We start from the raw sequence: 25,915 nt of genomic DNA, 5'->3' as shown, positions 1-25,915 counted from the left end.
ATGAAGACACATCAGTATTTCCATTCCAAGTCTATTTGTAGGACAGAAATGTCACTTTCTTCCTCTTTAGTCCTGTTTAAATGTTACTTTATTTTAAAATACAGTCTGTCAGGGGGAAAAAAAATCAAATCTGAGGCTGGAATTATTCTTAGTGAAGCTCGGGGATCCCAAGACCTCCAGACTGCATGCATCACAAGTCTTCCCACTTGTCAGAGAATCAGAATTACCTTGAGGTAGGTTAAGGACAGTCTTGTAGCATTAACTTTGTATTTCCCCATCCTTTTTCTGGTTTATATTAGTGTCTTAGCATTACTTCAGTGGTGGTGTTTAAGCACACACAAACATGTGCATATACATACGCATGCAAATATATTGTTATAATACAGCTACCAAACCATACAAACAGTGTTAGCAGTTTACCACCTGCCCTTCTGGAGGCCATTAACAGTAGTAGAAACAGAACTTTCACATAATTTCTGGAGAAAAGCTACAATTGTAGACCTACTTATATAACTGATTTAGTTCAACAGAATTGCTTTTTGCCTTTAATCTGCTCAACAGTTTATCTTTGCTGTCGTGCTCAGTTGAGCTTTCGTTAAACCGTTATGGATTAGCATTCTGCTATAACACGTTAAAAGCTTAGCTTTGTTTATTTTTGTCAAGAGTGGGGGAGGAATATCAGGTTCAAATGATCAAGCAGCACTTTATGGATGGTCATTCTTAAAGTGCAATCACTATATTCAGGTTTAGTAACAAATACAAGGCACAGCTAAATGCTTCCAGAGACAGTACTAGTGGCTAGAATAAAAATACTTGTGAATTCATTAAGAAAAAGAAAGAAGGAACTTCATAAATTTGCATAATAATTTTAATTTGTAAATACAAATTTGAATCCAGCATTCATATAATCCATCATACTGACCAGCTTTATACAGAAGACCAAACAGTAAACGGTCTAAAAACTTTAATAATAAAGTTGGTTGATGATTTTACTAACATTGCATTATTGCTGCAAATTGGAGAGAGAAATCCTGCCAAAAGCAATCTTTTTGCTATTCAGCTGCAGGAAGCTCATACACCGTAACATACATAAAGACCCAAACACACTGAAACCCAGCTACGCTGCTTACAGGGAGGCATTCAGATAATATTAACCAGCCATTTGGGGAATTTCACAGGGGATTCATCAACAATGAAAGTGGATGATCTATGAGAAGATTAGAGTATGAATTCAGGTCCAAATTTCTACTGTAGATTGACAATCACAATATACTACTTTAAACCAAATCCAACAATTAGCACACTTGTTTGACCTCTGTGTAATCTAAACGATTTGCAGATGTCAGCCTGGAATGGAGTAAGTAAGAGGTTGTGTTCCTGAACACTGCCAATAATCCTCTGTGCAGCCAAACACTGTTCCAAGAAAATACTAATTCTGTGGTCAGCCATGCTGGCAATCATATGACCTCACAGCTTTCATATCTAAAATGAAGCAAGTAGGCACTTCCACATTGCTAAGAGCAACACAGACACTACAGAAGTGAAAAAAACAACAAAAAAAGTTATCTTGTGGTACTGGGAAAAATAAAAACACAAAACTGGGAAAGTAATTGAAAAAGGAGGAAAAAACCCCAAGTTATTAGCAATTAGTGTGCTGTGTGTTTTGTTTTCTTATCGGGAGGGATCTTTATTCTGCACATTCCAGGGAATGGCCATTAGCTATTAATTCATCTTCCTTCTGACGGCAAGTGGAGCACCATTCCAGAACTTCAACATTCCCTCGATGCTGCTCTGCTTAATGCTTGTGTGCTATTTAAACAAAGCATATTCCAACCAAATCTGACTATATATGGAATTCCCTGACAAGTAAAAATTTGGATGCCCTACAGGAAAGAATCATGGAAACAGAAAACACACATGAACACAAAAAACACTCCAAATTCCACAAACTCAGCATGTGCTAAAACAGGCTCTTGGTGGCAAAAGTCAGGTACCCAGTGTGTCCAACCATCTCCCTGAGCGGCACACCACTTTTGAACTGCACAGTTCCTTGCTGCAGATTAGTGCACGGGCTGCCTTGGTTTGATGGGTTGCTGCTGTCAAAGCCAATGCTAGAATTATCCTCAGATGCTTTTCCAAGGTCAGGGATTTGCAAGCTAATTGTCCTTACATTGTACACTCGCAGTAGAATTTCCAAAGTATTAATCTCCGTAAAACCATGTTCCTCCATTGCTAGGCAGGTTCTTTGGACTTGTTCAATGCAGGGGGAGAAAGAGCAGATGCGGCCACCTGCAAAATAAGACAGGTAGTAGGAAAGGAGGGCAAAAACCCAAACAAAGCATTTTTTATCTTTATTCAAGTTCTCCCAGCTGCACATAAAATTCCTGTCGCACAGACAAAGTGAAAGCATTTCCAAAGAAAGTCTCCGAGAGGCACCTGTGCAGGTTTAAAGCGTCAGCACAAAACCAAACGCAGATTACTTTACAAGATGCTTCAGACCCTTTAAAAACCGCAATGGCAAATTCATTCATCTTCCAAATCCAATGTTGCCCACTACATTTGTTGACGATGACTCTATTAGAGTCGATCACTTTAGACTGGTGACTCTTTTGGAACCACTATCCACTACTCTGGACTGAGGCACTGAACTGGAGTTGGCACCTACACAAAGCCAGAAGTCATTCTCTACACGCTGTACAGAGCTGCCTTCATTAGAATATAAGTGTGCGTGCACACACACTCTGACAAAAGCGGCTGTGTTTATTTGAGAACGATGGTATGCGTGCACAGAATAAAGTAATCTCTCCAAGCCATAGATGGAGTGCTGTTAAGACTTTACCCTTTTAGTCAAGCTGACTAGCATGTCTCCTGAGCATTAAAGTTTACTGAATAGCACATCAGGCAGTTTTACAGCATATGCTTCAAAACCCATGCACTCTAGGACAGGACTTTAAAGTTATAAATAAATACTCGTCTCCTCATTTGCGCACCGTTCAGATTTTTGCTTTTAAACAGAGAGTACTAATAGTCCCCCTTACAACTTTCTGCTTGCTACAATGTCACCTTAGCAGCTGAGAACAGAGTGATTCAGATTTACTCTGAAAAGCCACAGCCAAATCAGATCAAAGAATTATAAGGACACTGCCATAAAGCCAGGGCATGCGCTCTCACCCAGGACACAGTGTCCCACAAGGCAACTGCCTTTCCTGAAAAGCTTTCAGACTGGGGGAGGGAGAGCTGGACCATGTAGCTTTAGCTATTGTTTTAATTATTACAATTAGATGAAAATGTCTGCTGGCCTGATTTGCATTCCTTCCCAGCCCTCTCCCAGGCTTATCCAGTCAAGCCTTCCAATGCCAGTTGTCTAAGCAGTTAAAGAACCCGTGCAACTGAGAGCAAAGCATCCTGCTAAAAATAGAGGCTATGCTGGGACTACATGAAGTCTGCTTTATCTCAAACTCCCCATTTTTTTTCCTTTCTCGTTTCTAAAGTCATATCTCTAAAAAAAGAAAGCATCAGGTCTGAGCGCGTCACTGTAGCACTCTGGTTACTGTGCAGCAATGATGTGCTGGGTACTGATTGGGGAAGATCGCTTTCCATGACCAGTAATCCACCATACACTAAGTAGGATTTAATTTTAGTCCTGGAATAATGTCTCCACAGCCAGGGGTTCTTAACATGCATCTTCAGAACAAAGCACCCTGGACAAGTAATTCCCTGGAGTCACAACTGAAAAACAAATCTAATAATCACCTGCAAAATAATGTTGGTATGTGTCATTATCAACCGACTCTGCTGATGCCAATTTAAAAGCAAATGCATTCTGCTGGCTCTCATGAAATTAGATTTATATGTTCATCAGCATGGCCAGGGCTATCAAAATGATTCTGAATCAGACAGATGATCTTTTCTGGCCAAAACAGTACATGTCTATCATGTTAGTAGATGTAAGAGAGGAAAGCTCAGGAAGTTATATTCTGTTTCTGTATGCTGTTACATAATTAGACAGCTACTATGATGCACATGCTATAAAGAAAGATGTTATATTCCTATTGTGTAAGGAACTGAACAAATGTCTGACTTAGCTAAATGTCAGTTCACAATAACTCTTTGTCTGCAAAGCAAGAATTTGCAGAGAGATCAGAGATTTACTACTACTTCATTCAGGCTTTTTTGAGTTTTGTGTGGAAATAAAAAAGGCAAATATATTTACATTTGCAGAAAGTTGATTCTCCTGATTTCTTCTGTCTACAAGGATCTCAAGACATCTTTAGGCTTGCAAATTCACATTCATTTTTAGATCTACAGTCCAGAAGCAAGAAGCCTGCACACAACTGTCGCAATACAAGCTGCAGACCCGCCTACGGTTCTTGTCAAGCCTTCAATTAAAGCCAGAGCAACATTCGTTTTGCTTCAGGATGGTCAGCCTGCCTCAGCATGCCAACACCAAACTTGGTGATGATTTTTCAGACTGCCCCCTTGCAAAGTGGACTGCTTGAAGATGTTGTGGTACAGAAAATGGCCTTTCGAGCCACCCGGTAGGGAAGAAAGCTCTTGTTTGTGATAGCCAATATCCAGAGGGAAAGGGCAGAACAAAAGTTACTTTACTTACTGCACTGCTGGGAAATTCTCAGGTATTAAGAGTGAGAAAACAGTGTAACAGCTGGTATTCCATATAACAGAGTACTGATTGGGTTTCAGTAGTTCTATCATTTTCAAATTTTTCCATGCAATACCTGTTCTTCTGGTTATTTTATACTGTTTATTATATAGGTTGCCCTCTGTACCCCCACTGGATTACCAGCTTGGCAACACCCTTTCTGCCACAATCACCAGCCAGATATAGATCTAGATTTCAGCATTCACAATTCTCAGATTCTCTGAGAGCCCTCTTGTCCTTTAGACATCAAGAGGCATTTAGGGCTTAAGGGACTTGAATATGCATTGCTTTGTCTGCCCATGCCAAGGATTCCTTAGTGAATGGAGAAAAGACATGTACTCCCTCCCTCTCCGCTCTCTGGGTCACACTGCTCTGTCTATGGATCACAAAGGAGTGGACTAGACCAGAGAGCAGTAAAAACAACTGAACTGAAACTTTTTAGTACAAATGGAGTTTGTGTTCTTTGCGAGCTCTCCTTTTAGGAAAGCTACCGTTCCTAAATTTGTTTAATGAGATCTGTGTGTCATCATAAATTGATATAGTAATTATCTGAGATTAATCCTGTTCACATTGGGAAGCTGTGTGAGCTTTTTGATCTGAAGAGCTGTCTAAAAATGTGTTTATTCATGTATAATGCATCTGACAAGTGCTACAGTTGAGGAGAGAATAATGAGTCTCTATAAAAGACTTAAATTTTTTTTCCACCTTCAATTTTACAGGGAGTGAGTTTGTTTGAAACATTTAAGGCAGAGGTTAAATCTCCTCAATTTATAGGCTGGGAATGAGTCCACATAGTCCTGGTAGTCATTGTAACCAGCAGTAGGGTCAAGATCATACGAAATTTAAAGTACAATTCAGACTGGAATGATTAGAGAGGAGAGCTTAAAGGGAAGGGGAAAAATAAATGAAAAGCTTTACATCTACATAGCACTATACATTCTTAAAGCCCAGAACAGACATTACCTAACTAATAATCAAGAGCCATACCCCGCTATCTTTACTGCAGGTCAGTGTCTTGAAAGTTGCTCCTACTTCAACAGCAGGTACTGGTATGTTCCTGTGTATCCGACAGCCAATTTTATTTCTGGTTTGTCTGAACAAGGACTAACACTTCTACCAGTTTTGCTTAGCTAAAAACTTCATTAGGTTTCATTGGACTATGGAAAATCTGGCAATTCTACCCAATCCACAAGAACTCTAATGCATGTTCACTACACAAAAAACAACACTGTGCTCTCTCTTCCGCAGGTTATAGTATGCGTCACGAGTGCTCTGATAGGTTGTTTCACTATCACAATGTTATTCAGAGGATGTAAAAAGAATGTATGAAGTGCAGCACTGTTAAGTTCCACAAATAGGGGCCCATTATTTTGGAAACGATTCTGTGATCTAACGTATACACCACCATTTTTATTCCTAGTAAAAGAACGTAGCTCTGTGTTTTAGGATTTCAGTGCACTGTCATAACTGGAAGATTAAATTACAAAGATCCCAAGGAAAACAAACAAACAGGCATTAATATTGTGTAGAGGCGAGGCAGGAGAGTCACTGAAAAGCATCACCATGGCATTTACTCTGTGCTAGTAGGACACTAAAAATATTGCCTCTGTAAAAGGGGACAGAACGTCCTTTAAGTGAGTGTGCTTGTGGGCGATTTGATGTAGCTTCCCTGACAAGTGAAATTAGAGGATTTGGTTGTTGGAGGGAGTTAAAGGATGTCTCTTGATTCAGAAAAGAAAATATTCCCCAAGTCACTTGCCAGCTCATTAACAGGAGTTTCGTGTGATTTCCTGCAAACGTGGCCTTAGCCTCTGTGTTTGCAGGTACATCCTTCAGGAGGAATTCATTCCTGCTGATGGAAAAAGCATGTAACAAAGAGATTAATAAAATCAGTTGGCTCCAAATCGAGAAAAAAAGCCCAACAACTTTCTTTAAGGTTCCTTCCATTCCAAACCACCTCCTACAACCTGTGCAAAGACCAACAGCTTTGGCCAGGGATCCACAGCATGGATTATGGTGCAGAAGCCCTGCTCCTTGACTCCATGTGTGAGAATCACCTTCACTTCAGGCTGGGGCAAACCCGCTGCATGCATCTGCCCTAACAACCTCTGACAGACATTTCCTAGCTTAACAGCCTTCAACAACACATACCAACTGGGGTTGGGTCAGCAAAGAGCCAGTACTTGGGAGCCAGATGAAATTGCTTTGGGGTATAGCACCCACTCCCAGACACCAGTGGAGCATCTTCGCACCAGACCAGGTGGCCCCTCAATGCTGAGGGGATATGCTTCAACTTAAAGTTAGCTTGTGGATATTTACCCTCTCCCTTCTTTGACTCAAAGCAACTACCACACTTGTAAAGGCTGGTGCTGATATTTTACACGCACCTATTGCTTCATCCGTTTATCCCAAAACAATCTCCTGGGGACATGAGAAGCATTGATAACAACTTGAGTACCAGCTGCACAGGTGGAGGAGGACAGTCTAGACAGTGTGCTAGACTGTTAGGCTCCACTTCCTGCCCTAACACATTCCCTGTGCGTTCCTGAGGTAGCCCAAGCCCAAACAGCATCAGCCTTGATGTCACTGCCCCCTCCGCAGTGTGGTTCAGCTTGGGGTCTTCCCTACCCAGCTACCACAGGAGTGAGACTTGTGGCCAGGGATTTCAGCTGCTCCTCAAAGCCATGCCTGGGTGGTTTAGAAAGGGGACCATGAATGATTATTCATGGGGGCTCAGGAAAAATAGCCAGCGAAACTTTTTATATGGAACCGGCATTCCCTGAAAGCTCAGGGAGGAGGGAGGCAAACTTAAATGAAAGTTGAAACTAGCAAAACCAGGCAATGTCTTACCTGCACCATGGGCTATTAGGCAAGCTAAACCTGTTTTAAGTTCATTGTGAACAAAGAAAGGACTTTGAAAACTAAAACCAACTACTATGACAAAGAGCACAGCACTGCTGAAGGGCTTTTGTGATGGCAGGAAATACAGAGGTCCTCAGAAGGAGACATTCAGAGGGACCTTTCCTTGCAGAGTTTTGGGGGAGACTTGACAGCACTGTATTATTTTATTCAGGTGATATCTTACAGATCACAACATGACCAACTCAAAATTTAGGGCTTTATGACACTCAAGATGGAGTGGTGAGTCTGTATACAAGAGCAAAATCTTTAAGAGAAAGAAAGAAAAACAAAAGAGGTGTGGCTTTAATAATTTTGTTGCTCAGAATGTTGATTTAAATAATACCAAGGATTGATTCATAATGCAAGAGGCCAATCCAACCCAATAAACAGATGTATTTTTCCATCTCCCTACATGAAAATTTAAAATCTGTATGAAAAATATTGTATAAATGGGTTTCTGCCTCATATTCCATGGCCTTGAAAGAAATAGGGAATATTTATGAGAGCAGAGTAGGTGGGTGCAGAATTATAATAAAAGCACACCAGTATTCAGCTGTGAGATGGCTGTGAGTCAAAAGTTTCAGGGCATTTAAGAACTGTAGGATGTTGGGGATTTTTTTGTTACTTCACAAAATGTCAGTGACAGCTTCATTTTTTTTTCATTTAGCCTGAAGGGGTTAATAAGAACTTTGCAGAAACACCAAGGTCAGATACTGAGAACAGCAGCCATCACGGTAGAAAAGCATTAATCAGCAGATGCTGCAAAAGGAAAACAGCACAGGTCTGGAAATGAAAGCAAGTTCTGCAGTGCAGCAGTGCCCAAGAGACATTACAAGCAGCGTTTCTGCTGAAAGCGTGACTAGTGAAATCAGCACAGAAGGATGCAGCTGAGATGCAGGCCTGAACTTCAGCAGAGCACATCACCAGAAAACATGAACCTTCTAGCCACAGAGTCACTGGGCCATTTTATTCTCTTAGCTCTTCACAGTATGGCAGTGCTTTAAACGGGAAGCCAAGCTACTGAAAGCAGCATATTCACAGCAGACTGTAAGGCATAACACGAGTGATAAATGTACCCTGTAAAGAGGATCACTGACACACAGCCTACTTAAATAGAGAGTCGCAACTATTCAGGATCTTGAGCCTGAGTAGGAGAGAAAACACTGATTTGATAAGGATTTGTTAAGGTTAAGAATTCTCTCTTTATGTACTCTCTCAGCTGAAAACTCTGTAATGAATACTGTGGTTTTAAAAAGGAGGCTAGATGATGTTATTGTATTGAATTTGCTTAGCCCTGACTTCAATTTAAGTACCTTAAGACTTCAAGAAATGAATGACCACTATCTGGCAGTACAGTTGCAATTTTTGCATTATGCATCATAATAAAATCTGCAATGTGAATAGTTCAAATGTGACCCTGTTCTGATATGAGAGGGAGGGAATGGAGGGAAAAGAGTGAAATGCATCATCTCCAGTGATGCTTTATGACTATACTAATCCTGGGAATGGTGGTGAACAACAGCAGTTATGCGCACAGATTGTTCTTACTGCAGAAGAGCTTTAACTATTTGAAAACAAAACAAAAAAGCACTATAAAACAACCTGCTGGAGGTAGGGAAAGTGAAGGAGTTACAGATACCCCTCTATCATGTTTTAGAATTTACAGCAGTAAAAAAAACCCTACCCACATGCTTCGGAATAAAACAGAAATGTGTATATGTTTATACCTATTACTACTGCAATCAATTATACTTTGTACAAAAAAGAAGAACAGCTCTTGTTTATTTACAAAATAAAAAAATGGCCCCTGGCTCAATCAGCTACTACAAAACCCCAAAGATGAGTCTTACACTAATACCAGATCTCAGACACTGCTGGCTGTTCACAGCTAAAACCGGAGCGAGGATCAGCAACTTCACCTTTTGACTGGTACATAAAGCATATGATGCAACTTTACAAATATGTGCTTTTTTTTAATATTACTTTATGCTGGCTAGGCAGATGTAACCTTGTAGCATACCAGAGGACAGCACAGCCAGTTTGGGACTATAATCTTTTTTCTAGGATTTCAAATGCTGGAGTGAGACAAGGACTCAAAACTTGGAACTGCTCAAGCAGCTCTGCTTAGTATTCTAAACATGCACCACTTAAATAATTCAAATTGGACTGCGCAATGCAGCGCCTTCTTCTAAGCTGGGAAGTCAGCTGAGTGTTGTGCTCACTAGATTAGATAATTTGAGCATGGGAAGGGCATCGTACAGTGCAGTGAAAATTATTTTTTTCCCAGGGAACACTGGAAAGCAGTTACAAATTCAGCTGTAACCCTTGCAGGTACAGTGTTCACAAGTCTCTTTCTATTTATTTACTTTTTAAAGAAAGCATGTGTTACATTGCTATTGGATCTAGAAAAATTTCAGTAGTAGCTAAGGGAGCCTAACACCTGGGTTCTGACCCAGCAAGGTATTTAACATTCAATGACCTTTAAGAACAAGCTTAAATCCTCTAATTTCAATAAGACCCAGCAATTCATTCAAGCCAGGCCTGTGTTTATGTATTTTAACAAAGAAGAACCGGGCCTCAGCACATACTCAAATTCAAGTATTTTACTAAACTAGTGTCCTAGCACAGGGACTGTGTTGCACTTTATACTCTCTTGATTAGAAAAGTCATTTTTGTAGATGGAACTGATTTTGCGCAAGTTAGTTTAGATTCACACCTGTATTGTTACACTGGTAGAACATTCAATAGGGGAAAACTTATGCCAGGATAAAATAACGATTTATTCATTGAAGCTTATTTTTCTTAGGAAAAGACAATAAACTGAAAAAACTCATCCAGTACCTCAGCAGGAGTTCCCACTTGCTGTCACCACCCTGGAATAACTGGCATAAGCTAGAACAGCCTTTAGGTTCCACTGAAATCAATGACAAACTTCTCATCAGCTCCAACAGCAGAGATTTAAGACAGGAATTGGCAAGAGTATTTAAGTACAACCACATTTTCTTTGACATTACCGATGGGGTGCTCTGTTAAATAAGGCCAAACATGCAATGATTAATGGGAAGTGTGCCTGAACACCTTTTATACAAACACCTTTCCACCGAAGTGCCAAAGAAATTTGCTTTCAGCAGTTATTGTTGCTGCTGTTTCCTACACACTCTTAGATCTAGCAAAATGCACTTGACAGAGGTTCAAAGGTTCTCACATAGTGCCCATGCTAGTTGTAACAGCTACCACAGGACTGCAGAAAGAAGTTGTTGTTCTCCTTTCAGATCCTGTTCTCCTTACAGATCACTGTAAACTGACGACCTCTTTTGAAGGGTTTTCATTCTTGGAGACCACTAGACTCTTTGACATTTGAGAGCAATGATCACGCAATGGAAAGGGAGCAGATCCAGCATATGGCTCAAAGGCAGAGACGTGTGCATGCACAGTATTTCCTAACCAGAAACAGAGAAAAGTGTAGTTACCTTCAGCTTTTAACGCTGACTTTGCATGTCCTATGGCTTCCCATGGAGACGGAATATCTAGGAACACAGCATCTGCAATGTTTGAGACTCCAAACCCATTTTTACAGACGTCCTGGTTGGTCACGGTGACCAGATGCTCCACGCCGTGCTCCCGGAATTCCTCCCTGGCCTTCTCAGCCCTCTGTTGGTGGAACTCCACTGTGTACAGGTGTCCCGTGGGAGCCACCGTCCTGATGAGAGCGTGGGAGAGGGATCCGCTGCCTGTACCTAGAGAAGAAACACAGCTGGTGAAACACCTTTTGACAGTGCTAGACATCAGTATGCTGGTCTGCTCCATTGCTCCTCCTGCTTGGAACACTTAGTCAAAACCAAAATGAACAGAAACCACTGGTTAAACTGAGAGGAAACAGTCCTCCCTCCCTCCCAAGGAGAGATGGACTAAATGACCTAGTAAACTGTCTTCAGGATCCCAAAGCCCTAAGTAAATATCTAGCAAACTTGGGACCTCTCATACTTCCTTGGAGCAGGATAGTGACAAGTGTCAGATATAGCTCTGAAAAGGGCCACAAGAAAACACAAGAAATTAAACACAACAAGAAAAATTCAGGAAAAATAACCAGAGATTTTTTCCCAAAGTGCCAGACTCTTCTAGGGTGAAAAGAGATGCAGGCAAATTATAACATATTTTGAAAACTTATACTTCATTAAAACAAAGAAGAGAGGTTGGCAAGTGTCCTGTTTGAAAACTCTATTGGCCTCCTTGCAAACAAATGGTTTCCCATACATGGAATCTATTTTGCCCAGGCCTCTTAAAAGACATCCGCAGCTTCCACTGAAATTACTCAAAACTAAGGCCTTTGGGCTCCTTGCAGTCACACTTACCCACATGACCTGATTCAGCAGGTGACTTACATATATGCCTACACAATCTTAAGGAAGTCTAGTGAGACCCATCATATACCTGAAGTTGTAAATAAGTAAAGCTACCATGTACAATCAGGGCCTAGCTATTAAGACACAGGATGTTTTTGTTTTAGTTTGGTAATTTAGGAAACTTTTTTTTAATGATCCGTTAGTGTATTAAATAGATGAATGACTAACAACCAACATTTTCATGGAAGAAAACACCCATATGTAAGTTCACATTGCAAATTCCTCACTGAAATGGCATTTAACAGAACAAACCCCCAAACTCAAAATGCCACAGCAACCCAAAACTATCTGTGTTTATTGATTTGTAATTCTGTAGTCAGAACACGTTTTCTGTAGAAAGAAAATCTGTATCTAGCCATCTCCAATGACTGTTCAGGCTAAATTTCATCCTGAAGCAAGTTCTTTCAACTAAAGTATAAATCTTATAAAACTTATAAAGGACAGAGCCTGAACTACAGCAGTGGTAGAGAAAGCTCACGGACTAGTAGAGAGAAAATTAATTAGGGAAGACAGGGGTTGGTATAGCTGCTTAATTGGAGCAAAACTTTTCATAACTGTACAAGGAGCCAGAGTTTACTGACAAATCCAAGGTTCTTGCCCGCTAGTCACATAAAGGGAGAAATACTGTTGTGGGACTGTATTTAATCAGACACCTCTGGAAGGGGAGATGTTTAGACTGTAAACAGTTCAGGGCCCATGTTCACCATGGGATCAAACGGGTGCATTGCAGAATCAGCACTGCATCTCTGTTTCTGTCTGAGAGGGCTCTGACCTCAGCGGGCAGCCAAACTTCACTGAAAAGGCCAATGGACACCTACCACCCTTCATCCAGCTTTAATGGTGCAGATTAGACAGAGAGGGAGGGCTCACAGATTATAGCAGTGGCCCCAAAGAGGTCCCAGGGAAGGGAGAAACTCGGTAACAGGCATTTATTTAAAGTGAAAATCCAGGCATCCTTGTCAGTGTTGAGATAAAGCAAACAAAAGGCACATGACAGTTACATGCACACACATGAAAAACTATCTGGTCATGGCACCTGTAAGCTCTGAATGTCAACATATGTTCAAAATAAGTGCGAGTATCACTGTAGCCATGTGGTTGTAAGAACTCAATGATATATATGCACAGCAGAAAAATAGCATCTCGTCAATTTTTTTTATGACAAGAGCAGGGTACTATTGCCCACAAAATGCTAAAATGACCAAAATGCTACCTTTATGTTTCATGCCAGAGGGCAGGGTTGCACAGCTGAGAACTTTTGCAACCATACTGAATTTAATTATTTTACCTTTCAAATGGGTAATGCTGCACGTTTTCTGCATCTTTCCCTGTTAATCTGAAGGACTGAACAGAAGGGCTGTCAGCACAGCTGGGGTGTAAGCAGAAAACAGAGGCAGCCTGTGCATGTATCTAGTTTCCTTGTCCATATTCTTTTACATTTTTAATCACTTTCCTTTTAAATCTGCTCTTAAAAACACGACAGAAGATACTGTTTGTCTCCTTCTTAGGAAACCCCATTACGATTTTTTGGCTTATTTTCTGGTTCTCTATTTTGTTCACAAACAGTTCTAGCCAAACCCAGAACCAAAAACAGGATGTTGGAAGTCATCACTTGCAGGCGTATATTACACACTGAGCTTACTTTAAACAAGGTTACCAGGAATTATTTATTGTTGACTGGCTACTGAGAACATGAGAATATATATGGATCAGATTTTACTGTATCAAATTCTATCACACTGACGTCATTAATGAGAGTATTTCTGAAGATGCTGTCTGCCTTCTCCCTGACAACACCCTCAAAAATGCAGGAAAAAAAGAACAAGATTGTTATGAATCACCCACCGTTGTACAGATTTCTCCTCTTTCTGAAGAGATCACAGATTCTGAATCCAGTCCTGTAAGGTGATGAGGACGCTCAGCTCTTTATGTGCCTGATAGTTTAGTGCTCTTGATGTTATTCATCAAGAATATCCTCTCTGAGGGTCTGGCAGTTCAGCACGTATTTATACTCAATCACAATCACTAAAATCCAATCAACACTATCTGCAGAAGTCAGGGGTTCAACTGCTATGGTTTCTCCGGTGCAAGGGGAAATGAACGTTTATTAAAAAAGATCATTTTCACCTCCTCCCCTTCAAATTTGTAAAATTCAATATTTGAGTTTTCCCATTACCTCCTCAATCCTTCAATTTCTCTCTGCCCTTATTTCCAAATCACAACTGAAAAAAGCAGAATTCAGCAAATGTGACCCATAGAGTCTTAGGTAGCAGTCTGAAATAAGTTCTGCTCAGACTCAGATTTCCTTGGGAAATTACAGGTGTCCTTAGCATGAGATAAAATTAGTCAGGGAAGCAGCAAAATCCAAGGAGTACTACTGAAGACATGGACTAGAACACTAGCAAAACTGAAATAGTGTAGCTGAATTACCTACAAGAAGAACCAAAAACCTGAATGCCCCAAATAAATATTTTGTATCAGAAGAGGCCAGTTTAGAACTGAACAGACTTCAAGAGATTTGCATTCCCATATAGTGCAGTGAAATGCCTGTTTCTAATTCGGTCCGGGAAGCAGAAAGTAAGACAACTTCTAGAACAAATACAGTTTATAATTTTTACACCAGGATGTTTGCATTTCTGACAGCTTGCATTAAACGTAGCCTTAGAAACTGTTTGCTCTCTACCAGAGGACAATGCCCATTTAACTGGAGCATATTAATCATGAATGGAATCTACGAGAGCGAGCTAAAACTAGGTTACTTCAAACTGTATTAAAGGCACTCTCACTACCATGGCTGCTGCTTTAGAGCTCACTTAGATGAAGAAATACTATCTGTGAATCTCACCCTGGCGACCACAGGCTGCACCTGCGGTCATAGGTGATAACTTCTGAAAGTATTATGTTTCTGAAAATATGTTGACTATTCTACGATTTTAATGATCTTGGTCAAAAAGCAGACACCTGCATTGCAGGCAATTAATGAGATGGCACAGAGTCCCCACTACGCTATGCTCAAAGCTCAAGACCTGATGAAAAGGCACTGTGCAGGGGATCAATAGGCCAGGAGAAGTGGTCCGTCTCAATCCAAAAGCATGAATTAAGATCCTGTGTTAAAAATGTATGAGTTTGGTACCAGTGTACTGTTCTCCCCTTGTCCTTGGGTTCAAGTACAGTCCATTCTTCTCCTCTGATATGTCTAAGCTCAGAGGAACTGAGGATGCATTGTTTCTGCCCTCTCCTGAGACAAGGAAACCAGTGCAGTTTTAGAAGGACTTCATTCCTAACAAGTGGACACCTAGATAAAACACTCTAGCTCAGCACCTACTGATATCTCCTTCTGATTTGCTGACCAGAAAGTACTGATCTGATAAATGCTCAGATCATTCCCCTGACCTCAAACAGGCTTGCTCTTCTCACTCGCTCCTTATTCAAGTGACAGGTGTTTCAGAGAAGCCTCCATACACCTCAGTCATCTTTGAGACAATTTCCACATTTTAAGATTGTTCCTCACCTTTTCAAACTGCAGTAGACAACATCTGACCCCTTCAGAAAACCCACATGATATCACAACACTATACAGATACACATCAGACCACTGTCAACGAAACACAAGCACTACTACAGCATCAAACACAGCACTTGACTGACTGACAACTGAATGAGAGTATTTTTACACTGTGTTTTCTGTTTAGTCTGGTTTTCTTATTGCAAAGGATATCCGGCTAGTCCTCTGGACTCCCACCTGTGTTATAAACACAGGAGACCTGATTTTGCATTCAACTACTTTTTTTCAGTGCAGCTGATTGCTCAGCTTGCTGCTCCAAAATCTATAATCACGGATGCTTCTTTTGAAAAAAGGAAGTCAAATTGTGGTTTAATTTATACACACATTTACAATTGTGCACGTGCAAAAGCATTTGCCAGGTAATACATTATGGCGGGTTTGTAATCTGGAATAAAGCTGACAAAGCTCATAAATCCATATACAGATTCATATTGTTAGGAAGCAGGAAAAGTGAAAAATATGCAGAATATTATTAAATACGAGGTCAATATAATGTCTAATAACATTTCAATATAACTGAAGTATCTACTGCAGAATTTCACTACATAAGATATTCTGAAACCAGTAAATACAACAAAACAATGAGAGTGTTGCTGTATTTGTCTCCTAGCTACGACACTTAAACCTAGCAAACAATAAGACAGGTCATGAGACAGTCATGAGAAGAGATAGAGCCTCAAAACCAGAGGAAAACTAGTCCTATACAGGGCTACCAACTCTACAGCTAATGTCTGTCAAGAAACAGTGCAGCAGAAGACTACTCACCATATATGACAAGTTATGTAACAGGAGAATCATTAATCATTGTTAGTGAATATATGAAGAGATCTTAAGCATCTGATGGAAACTAACCCAACAATTTTATTGTGAAGGCAGTCAGGGGCGCAAATCATGGGGGCAGAGGTGAGAGACAGCAAGAGCAGGCACAGAGGGAAGGAGGGAGGGAAAGAGACAGAAGGAGATCACCTGGCTACTGAAAGAGGAAACTGCACATCAAAGTTCCCTATTCAGAAAATTAGCTCCTTCTCCTGCCTGTCTGTTGTGGACACACTGCTGAAATAAGCATTTTAGGAAACAGGCTGGAGGCCAGAGAGGATCACTGCTCATTGACCAGATTCAGGAGATGGGAGAAGAGTAGAAGGGGATTTTCAAGGCTGGCACTGCCTACAAGAGATGGGAATGTGAAGACTGAAAAGAATTTGCTCTTAGTGATTCAAAAGTTGGAGTTCTCTAGTGAGGGATCTTCTGCAAAATGGACACAATAGTCTAAGATCAGATTTGCATGAGAAATGCACTTGGTGGTCAAGTGAAATGGTAAGTTGAAAGTGAGTCCAGAAAGTCTGAAAACAAATGCTTTTGGGTATGAACAGCATTGTTCATCAGCTGCAGCTCAACCATAAGGATGAATACACATTATAGTGATGCCTCATGTGGCCACAGTTTTGGTTCAGTTCTCTGGTCTGTCAAGAGAACACTATGTTCTCTGGCACTTGTACACATGAGGCCTTTCTTGTACTTCAAAAGGTGTTATACAGGGGTCAGGTTTTCCAGTTCTTCTCTCACGCTAACCTGTACAGCAGCTAAAAGGTATACAAGGGAGACATTGTAAAACATGGACTTAATTAGTATGGATATGTCCAAAAATCAAATTAATACTTACAAAGTTTTGATTATATGTTATACTAAAGACATAGCTGCAATCGGTTTACATACACTTATCCCACAGAGATGGTACAGACACGAGTAGTATTTATCAAAAAGTCTATAAGCACCTCAGGAGAGTCATAAGCACAGAGCTGACTTGTTGTGACTCCACAATAAACTGTTAATCATTTATTAAGCATCCATTAATCATTAAGTGCTCATTAATTTTCTATGAGTGCACTGTCAGTAAAATCTATACCCAGACTGTGAGTATGAAAATTTCATAATTGTTTTTGAGAAGTTCTAGCGTAGGGCTGGCCAACAGCTCATTACTCCTTCACAGATAAGCCATGAGGATCTGTAATACTGGTCCCAGTCTTCAGAAACCCAGTCCCTATTGCTGTATGGCAATGAACAGGGTTTAGCAATTTTTAATTTGGGATTTAGCTGAAGGGAAGCAAAAATTCCAATTATCATTTGCTCAAGTGAGTCTGGATTTTGTTGAGAACTGAAGGATCACCAGGACAGTGGTTAGAATACTTTTGACTAAATTACATTTTGTCTAAATACAATGGTCTGTCAAAGCCAAAATATTGCTGAGATGTATCAGATTAAATGAGGGTTTGCAGTGCTGTACCGCATTCACTGAGTAATTCTGAGGGCTAGGACAGAACAGACGCTGGTTTAGGTCTCACCGGGGAAAGAGAACAGTAAAAAAGCCTAGACATGTGGGGACTGGGGAAAAAAAATGTTTCCATATTCTTTTGTTTAGCAAAGATATCTAAAAGGTTTTATATTTTTTCCCATGTAGTATAAAAATAAATTTCAAAACCACAAAATTTGTTTGTTGGAGTTGTTATCCTCTGGACAACTCTAATGACTGGACTTAAAATAGTCGTACCTGGTAAGTTGACATCAAGATTATTTTTAGAGAGAGTAGTGATAGGAAAGAAGATTCAGCTTATTTCTTTATCTACACAGTGACTGCACATGCAATGAACACCAAACGTACAGACTGAATGAGAGAGTTACCGGATGAAGATGAAAGTTTCACACTACCAGACCACCTACAGCAGGAATTTTGCAGCTATCTCAAGTATCCTTTAGTTCTGGAAAGATCGAGCTGTTAGGACTGTGCCAGACTTCTTGTAGGAACTGAGAAATTCCTCAGATCAAGGAGAAATCTTTCAATAGATCTTAGCTCTAACAACAGTGCTAACAGTTAATAAATCTCCATATTCATTTATAAATTAGAAATTAGCAGGAGACAGAAAGAGAAAAGGATCATACTCCTGTACCTCCAACATGAAACATCAGGCAGATGCGGAGTTTCCTTACAGCTTCAATAGAGTATGCTTGTATCATTATGCATGCACTGCTGACAAGCTTGCTCTTTATGTATTTATTAAAGAAGATTAAAATAGTAAAAACTGTATTAGTATGTTTATATCATTTATGACAAATCATGTCTAATCAATTCAAACAGTGATGTAAAATTAAACCTTCCGTTACTCTACTATTTTTCTTAACCACACACAAAAGATCATCTACTCTTATATTCCCAGGAATATAACATCATATAGAGGGTATTTCATATCACTTTATCTATCCATCCTTCATTCAGTTGTGCAGATTAATCCCCAATTCTGCTCGCTTACACTGGGTAAATGCAGGACACTCTTGCCATGGTCTAGTTAGCAAGACAAGAGGGAGAGTGCCTGCCCTGTTTATAGCTCCTGCTTTGCCAGGCCACACAGCAATTATGTATATCAATTCATTTTCATATTAAAAAAAGATAGACTTCCATGCTAATTAATGCTCAAGATACACTTAAAAGCAGCACCACCAGGAAACAAACTTAAACGTCATTACTGCACCAGATTTCCTGGCTTGTTTCTATTAATCACCATTGGGCTGGTTCCTTCTAGGCCACATAAAGCTAATCTAGAATTAATGATTTCAGATTGCTGAATACAGTCTAATCTAGGATGTCATCAAAGAAGGTCATATCATTGCACTAGAGGCCCCCATTGTCAATACCTGGAATATTTTAAATTCAAATCACCATTTCCAGTCAGCTGCAAGTCAATTTGCAGTAAGGTCTCTTGTGTCAAGATTAACTAGATAAATTTGAGGTCATACTTTTCCTTTTTTTAAGAACAGTGAATCCTCTCAGCAATACAACCATTACTATAGTAGTAAAGCTGTTCACTTTTCTTTGAAAGCTGAAGTTAAAATACTTTGACTAGAACAGCATAAACCTTAAAATAACCCTGGGGAGAGTTTCCTATTAACGGAAAGGATTGTTGGTGGTTATGACTTTGACTCAACATTTCTGGAAACCAGGATAGGTTACATCATCAAGTGTTTCCATTTCTTAGCTGTTTAGATAAATTAGATTTTAAACATTTTCATCCTCTCTGGGTACCCTTGATACGACTGAAATCATCTTATGTGCAGCTCTATACTTTAACATTCACCTGTCCTGAGTGAAGCAGGACATGCAGCAATTGATATCTCCCCCACCCTGAACAATTTGCTGTATTTATTTTTCCCATCCTGCCTAAACAAAGCAGGGAGGGGAAGAGGTAAAGAGCAGCCCAATGAACAGTATGTCTGCCTCCCATGACAATACTAGACCTGACTGTTCATTTTACAAGCTGGATTATAAACTCATAGGCCCAACCATGTTAGCAGTACCAGAGGCTTCTGCATATGACTGCCTTAAATTTGTCTCAAATGCCAGCATACAGCAGTGCGGGCTTTAAACTGCATTTACCATCTATTTCTTAATAGGTGTAACTGGATGCAAAGGAATGAATGGCATTTTGGTTGTGCTGGAAAGGGGTCATTATGCCTAAAAAGCTGCCCAGAATTATGTTGGGATGGGAACAGGAAGTCTTAAATAAAAGAAAATGCAGTGCAGCATGACCCCACCCTGCTGATCCTCTGTCATATCTATGCTCGAGAGGGAAGTATATGAAATGCTTCATAAAAAGATTCAGTGGAAACAGTCAGAAAAAAAAAAAGGACAAACTGTCTACAGCTCATATTTCTCCAAGCTAGAGCAACATATTCTAATCAAGCAAACCTCATACTGCCTGCAGTAATGAAATCATGAAGGCATTACTATAAACTGTATCTAACCAGGAGAATATACATTTAATACAGAATTTAACTCCTTCTTCCTTGCAAATAAAGCACAATCACGGAAGCTGTAATAAATTAAAAAAATTTTAGAAACAAAACACAACACTGTGATGAACACATCGTCCATTGTATTACCCCTCTACAGTGACCTCTGAATGCCACTGCAGTGCTACAAGTGGATCACACTTTGGAAGACAAAGATGACATGTACATACTTACATGGTATTATATTGAATAAATGCTGCCATTTTTTCTACTTATTACTAGTTTAACCCCTTATCATTAGTTTCTTTTTTCACTAATTTACCTCAACTAATTTCTCTCAAATCGAAAATTCCAGGCCTAAATTTCAAATCAAAAACATACTTTAAAATATATTTTTAAGTATTTTACAAGTTTTAGAAAACAGAAGGAAAAATGTTTATATATTTACCTTAAGAAGCTGAATTAATCAAACACATACGTAAAGGTATACTCCTATATGAGGCCAGCACACTGAGCTAACAATACTTGTTGAAGACATAGCAATTGCTAACACGTGCAAATGAAACAGAATTGCTCAATATGTAGGCTGAGAAAATTACAGCACAATGGAAAAAAAAGATTTCTTGTAAAATTGAAAGTTGAGACTGGTTTTCATTAAGGTGTTTGTGTCAGTTCGTAATAAAGGATTTCAACATATTTATTATTACCTGATTCGCATACTACGGAGCCTGGCTTCAGTTCTAACATCATGGTGATTATAGAGATGTCAGTGGAATACAGAATTTGTGTCCTGTGTGGAAGATTCATGGTCCACAATTCTGGTGTTGGATGAAGAATAAACACCCATCCTCCTTTACTGCAGGTCACTTTGGAGCCATACTTCTTGCCTATGAGATCTGTGGAATGCCTAATGACCCCGTACTTAGTCTGAGTTACAGTGCCATGTTGGACTTTCACAGGAAACATGGATTCGTGGCCCAAGAACACAATAGCTGTGTCACCATTTTTTATTGTATCTCCATATTCAACAAAACTCATTGTGGTTGGTGGTTGTCACCTAAAAGAGAATAAACATATCAGAGAGTTGTACAAGACTGTGATGAAGCTGAAACTAGAGATAAAAATAAGGTATTTTATTTTCTCCAGATAAAAAAAGAAAAACTATATAAATAAGGTGGTAGCAAGGGAACTCCAGGAAATTCAGGGAACTCCCCTCCCAACCCCCCTCTCCCCCGCACTGAACTCTTGATCCAGTTAAAATCAACGGAAAAATCCCACTGACTTGAATAGAACAAGTATTTATCCTGTTGTATGGTATATTTTTAAGCAAATTAGCAAATAAATTATAATTTATTCAGCCTGTTCCACAGTGCTATTGGGAAGCTTGCAAGGAGATATCTGTTTCAGCAGTCTGTTAAATTCCAGTTGACAAGCTCTCAGAGCGTGTTGTTAAGCAGTGCCTTTTATTTCCTTCTGCTGCCTTATCCCTTGGTGATTTACAATGTAAGACAACTGTTATTTGCCTGAATATTAATCACCAGTTATTAGGGCCACTAGCAAAAGCTGACTTGGAAGTTTTTCAAATGAGTTTTAGAGATAGAATAGAGGCAGTATCTGCATTAATTTATGTATAAATTTGACTAAGTACAAGGAACAAATAGTACTTGAGCCTTCAATTTGCCATTGGGGGTGCAAATTGTCTGGGAAGTAATCTGTGCTGCAACTGGATGGAGACAGCTGTTTGCAAGCCAATGCAAATACAGTTATATTGTTTTAGCCCTGTGTTATTAGAGCTGCTTAGAAAACTAAAATTCAATTTTGTTATCCTTGAGAAGAAAACCATGAAATTAGAAGGCAGCTTATAATACAATCTGGCATTGCCTTTCAGATATGGCAGCTAGCAATCTAAGCTGTAGCTTGATCAATTCACAGGAGGAATTGTCTAACAAGGTAACGGTGATCCCAAAGTTAGAAGTTAGTGTCTCACAGAAAGCTTTGGAAGTTTGAATTCTGGGTACTTCTTCTGCCAGAGGACTAAAAGCAGCACTATTTTTAGTTTCAGAATAATGGTTTGATTCCAGTGCTGTTACATTGCATGTGTAACAGCCTTATTGTACTTCATTGTTTTCAGTAAGAACTTTAATTTTAGTTCTAAATTTCTAGTCTTTGTTGACCAAAACTCATTGCAGTTCAATTTGCTGCTAAGCAGCAAGATTTATTTCTAATTTTTCTGCTGAAATCATTGACACTGAGAAACAAACACATTTATAGCCAAAATTTCCAAAGCTTATAATATGTGATCATAGGTAATCACACAGCAAAGCAGAATAGGCCTGTCTGGCTTTATGGTGAAACTGTAAGAAGTGCATACCATTAATTCAGAAATGTAAGCACACTGGACTTTGTATGGGAGATAGTACAGTTATGGTTAACCACACGCTAGAGCTTGCACCATCTGATTATACTGATGTTCTTGATCTTTCATCAATTAAACTTTTAATTCACATTGTAGATACTATCAATGAAACATGCAGTTTTCAGTTCTTATTTACAATAATACCATTTGAAAGCAGCTTGACTGCCACCCATTTCTCTTACAGTATTTAGACTGTTGTTACGCCAATGGGCAAGAGGAGCATTCCCACATGTCTGCAGGGACAAAGAAAGAATTACTCTCCCTTTGATCTCATAAACTGGCTCCTAGTTTCTTTGCCTTCTTTTGAGTCATCACGTTCATCATAGCTAATCTCCACAGCAATGTACGCTGGCATCCCAAGTGGCAGCCCTCTTGGATACTCACCTGGCATGTTATATTCATACATTTGGGGGGAAATTTGGGCTCTGTGAGGAGTCCCTCTTGCAGGAACCATTATTGTTCTGGTAGTTTCTTTGCCTCCCCCTATGACAAAGGGTGACCAACAATCCCTAATCATTTTCATTCAGCAAATTCCCTGTTAGTGCAGGGCCTGATACACTGCTGTTTTCTTGATTCTCTTTGCTCTCCTGGTAGCACACAAATGTCTTGGCACCGTCCTACATTTGCCCGGAGGTGCTGGGTGGTGGGAGCAGAAGGGGAGGTGAGGCTGCAGCCTGTGGCAAGGGGTTGGGAATTTCCTATGAGACTTTACATTTCCTGTGACTGCAGTGGCCTAGACTCAGGGACCCAGGTGATCCTTTGCAATCTTAAAAATTAAACTGTTAAAGTGATTCTATGTTCCCTTAAATAAAAAACAAAAGAAAGATACATTTCTCCCTTCCCAGACCCTTTAAATACCAGCTTCCACACCAATGTGGTAAGCTGCTTCTTCCCACTCTGCAAACTGCAGCTGCTTGGCATTGCCGGGTTAAGTTGTGCCACGCAATATGGACAAACTCCCTCTGAGGAGGAGGCGCAAAGGCACAACCTTTTCACCCCCCCGAGCCACGCAGGGTCCCTGGCAGGGCTCTGAAGCACAGCACGGACGTGCCTGTAGCATTGAGGCTAGTAGCGGATCTGGGATCTGGCTGCCAACTCCAGACACGGCGCTTCTGCCCTGGGTGGCGGCTTTCGGCTCTCCCCGAGGCGAGGGCAGTAACTCAGCCCCCACCTCCCGGGAGCACACGAGGCAACCCGGGGACTGACGGCTGCGCCGGGGCCGCGTCCAGAGCTGCCTGATTTAATTCTGTGTTTGCGGAGGGGGGGAATTAAGAGCACAAATAACGCGGGAAGGGGGGGAGGGAGCAGCAGCGTTGACCCGTGCCAGGCCCGCGCGGCGCAGGGAGCGCGGCGCGCCGCCGCCCGGCCTCGCCCCCACGGCCCCCGCCTCGCCTCAGGGCCGCGGGCCGGCGCCCCCCAGCAGCCACCAGGTCTCCCCCTCCCCAGAGCCTTTACCTTCCGGGGCTGAGCCCCGCGAGCAGGCCCGGCCCGGCTCCGCTCTCCTCACACGCGCTGCCCGCCCAGCGCCGCCTTCCGCCCCGGTCGCAGCCTGCTGACGCTCCCGCCCCGCCGCCGCCTCCGCCCCCGCCGCCGCCGGCGCTGCCTGGAGCCGGGGGGCTGCCGCGGCCCGGGGTGTCCCGGCCCCGCAGCGAGGCACCGGGGCGGACCGACCCCCCCCCCCCCCCCGAGTGGGACTTCGGGCGTGCCTGCGGGCGGCGGGGCGGCTCGGCAGCCCTTCCCGGCAGCGGCGACCCCCGCCCGCCTCGGAGCCTTGGGAAAACGGCCCCGCCGCGACGGGCAGGGGCGACGGGAGCCCCGCGGGGGCTCGTGTTTGTCACCCCCAAAGCAGCCCGCGGGGAGCCTGCAAAGTCCCTTCCCCGGTGAGTGGCTTTGCCGCCGGCGGAGCCCCGTTTCCCCCCTCCAGCCCCCGCGCAGGCGCCTTCCAGAAGGTTCCGCGCTCAGGCCTGAGGGGAGCCACCCTGGAGAGGGGCGCCGAGGCCGGCCGGCCTCTTCGTGCCAGCTTTCTTAAGCCTGCGGAAAAACCCGGCAGGCGCACGTGGGCTCAGGAGGAGCAGAATCGTTATCCCAACCCCAAATAAGGTGGTATTAACACCTCCTTATGCCTCGTGCTGGGGATTGAGGTGATGTGGGGAGCCGCGGGTGCCCCGGCGGCGTGGGGGACGCCGGCAGCCGGCAAGGAGGAGAGCGTCGCCACCGGGCAAGGGGGGGTGCGGGCACGGCAGACAGCGGGTGAATCACCTCGGGCCTACGGGTAGCGTTCTCACCGCCATCAGATAAGTCTCTGTATGGTTACTGAATTCACTTAATGATTTATAATGGGGGAAGAGTCATTCTTTCAGGTGTCAAAACCACAGTAATTGTGTCCTTACCCAACAGCTGCCTAGGTGGCAACTGGTGAGGTTTGCGTGAACGCGGTTCCACGTGGAGGCAAGGGACGTCTGGCCCTTGACCTCCAGCGAGAGCAGGAACCTGCGTGTCTTTTGTTACGCTCTTGACCAGCTATACCTGCCCCTATCATAACTGCAGCAGTCTTTGTTATTTAGTTATGAAACTCTCCTTCATCTATCTAATCTAAACATAATGTATGCAGTTTCAGGGTTTCTTAAACGGCAAACTCCTACTCAGCTGTTTTTCTGACTGGCAATCATGGCTCCACTCTGCCTTTATGTTTGCACCTACCATGTTTTTTTCTGTGTTATTTTTTTGTGTCATTGCTTGTATTTGTCTTCGCTTATATTCTTGTGCCCTTTCTCTCCCATGATGAACTGCTGTTCAAATCACTGAGGACCTGACTGCATACAAGATCAAGACTCCCAACAACTCTTAATTTCCGCAGGCACTCAGCTCTGTGGAAATTACCGGTAATTTTCAACAGGCTGCCCAACCAGTGTGAAAAAATACACCAAGGATAATAATTAGGCAGATATACTTAAGCGATTAATTTAAATGGAAAAAAAAAGTTCCATTTGGGAAGTTGAGCGTCAGATGCAGCTATAACCAAATCCTTTCATCTATCAATGCATAAGTATTACATTTCATTTTCAAGGGCTGTTTAGTGACAGTTTATAACCAATTTTTGCCAGTTAGGCACTGGAAGCAATTCAGTTTATATATAGTGAACCACTTTCTCTTGCCATTTCCTAATTTGGGATATTCTTTTGGATTCTCAA

At 41.6% G+C, this 25,915-nt stretch overlaps 1 protein-coding gene across 1 annotated transcript; it reads right to left on the bottom strand.

Moving 5' to 3' along the window:
• Positions 1 to 850: 850 nt before the first annotated feature.
• On the bottom strand, positions 851 to 24,262 carry TRMT61A (tRNA methyltransferase 61A). The gene is made up of 4 exons (XM_067295638.1): positions 24,180 to 24,262; positions 21,016 to 21,365; positions 11,032 to 11,298; positions 851 to 2,289 (listed from the first exon to the last, which is right to left on the bottom strand). Exons 2-4 carry the CDS (start codon positions 21,344 to 21,346, stop codon positions 1,961 to 1,963), a joined length of 927 nt encoding a protein of 308 aa, XP_067151739.1. The 5' UTR covers positions 21,347 to 21,365; positions 24,180 to 24,262; the 3' UTR covers positions 851 to 1,960.
• Positions 24,263 to 25,915: the final 1,653 nt, after the last annotated feature.

The sequence above is a fragment of the Apteryx mantelli genome, chromosome 4 (assembly GCF_036417845.1).
Source record: "Apteryx mantelli isolate bAptMan1 chromosome 4, bAptMan1.hap1, whole genome shotgun sequence".
Taxonomy (NCBI): Eukaryota; Metazoa; Chordata; class Aves; order Apterygiformes; family Apterygidae; genus Apteryx; species Apteryx mantelli.
The sequence above is the reverse complement of the archived record's forward strand: the minus strand, read 5'-3'. Positions and strand labels throughout refer to the sequence as shown.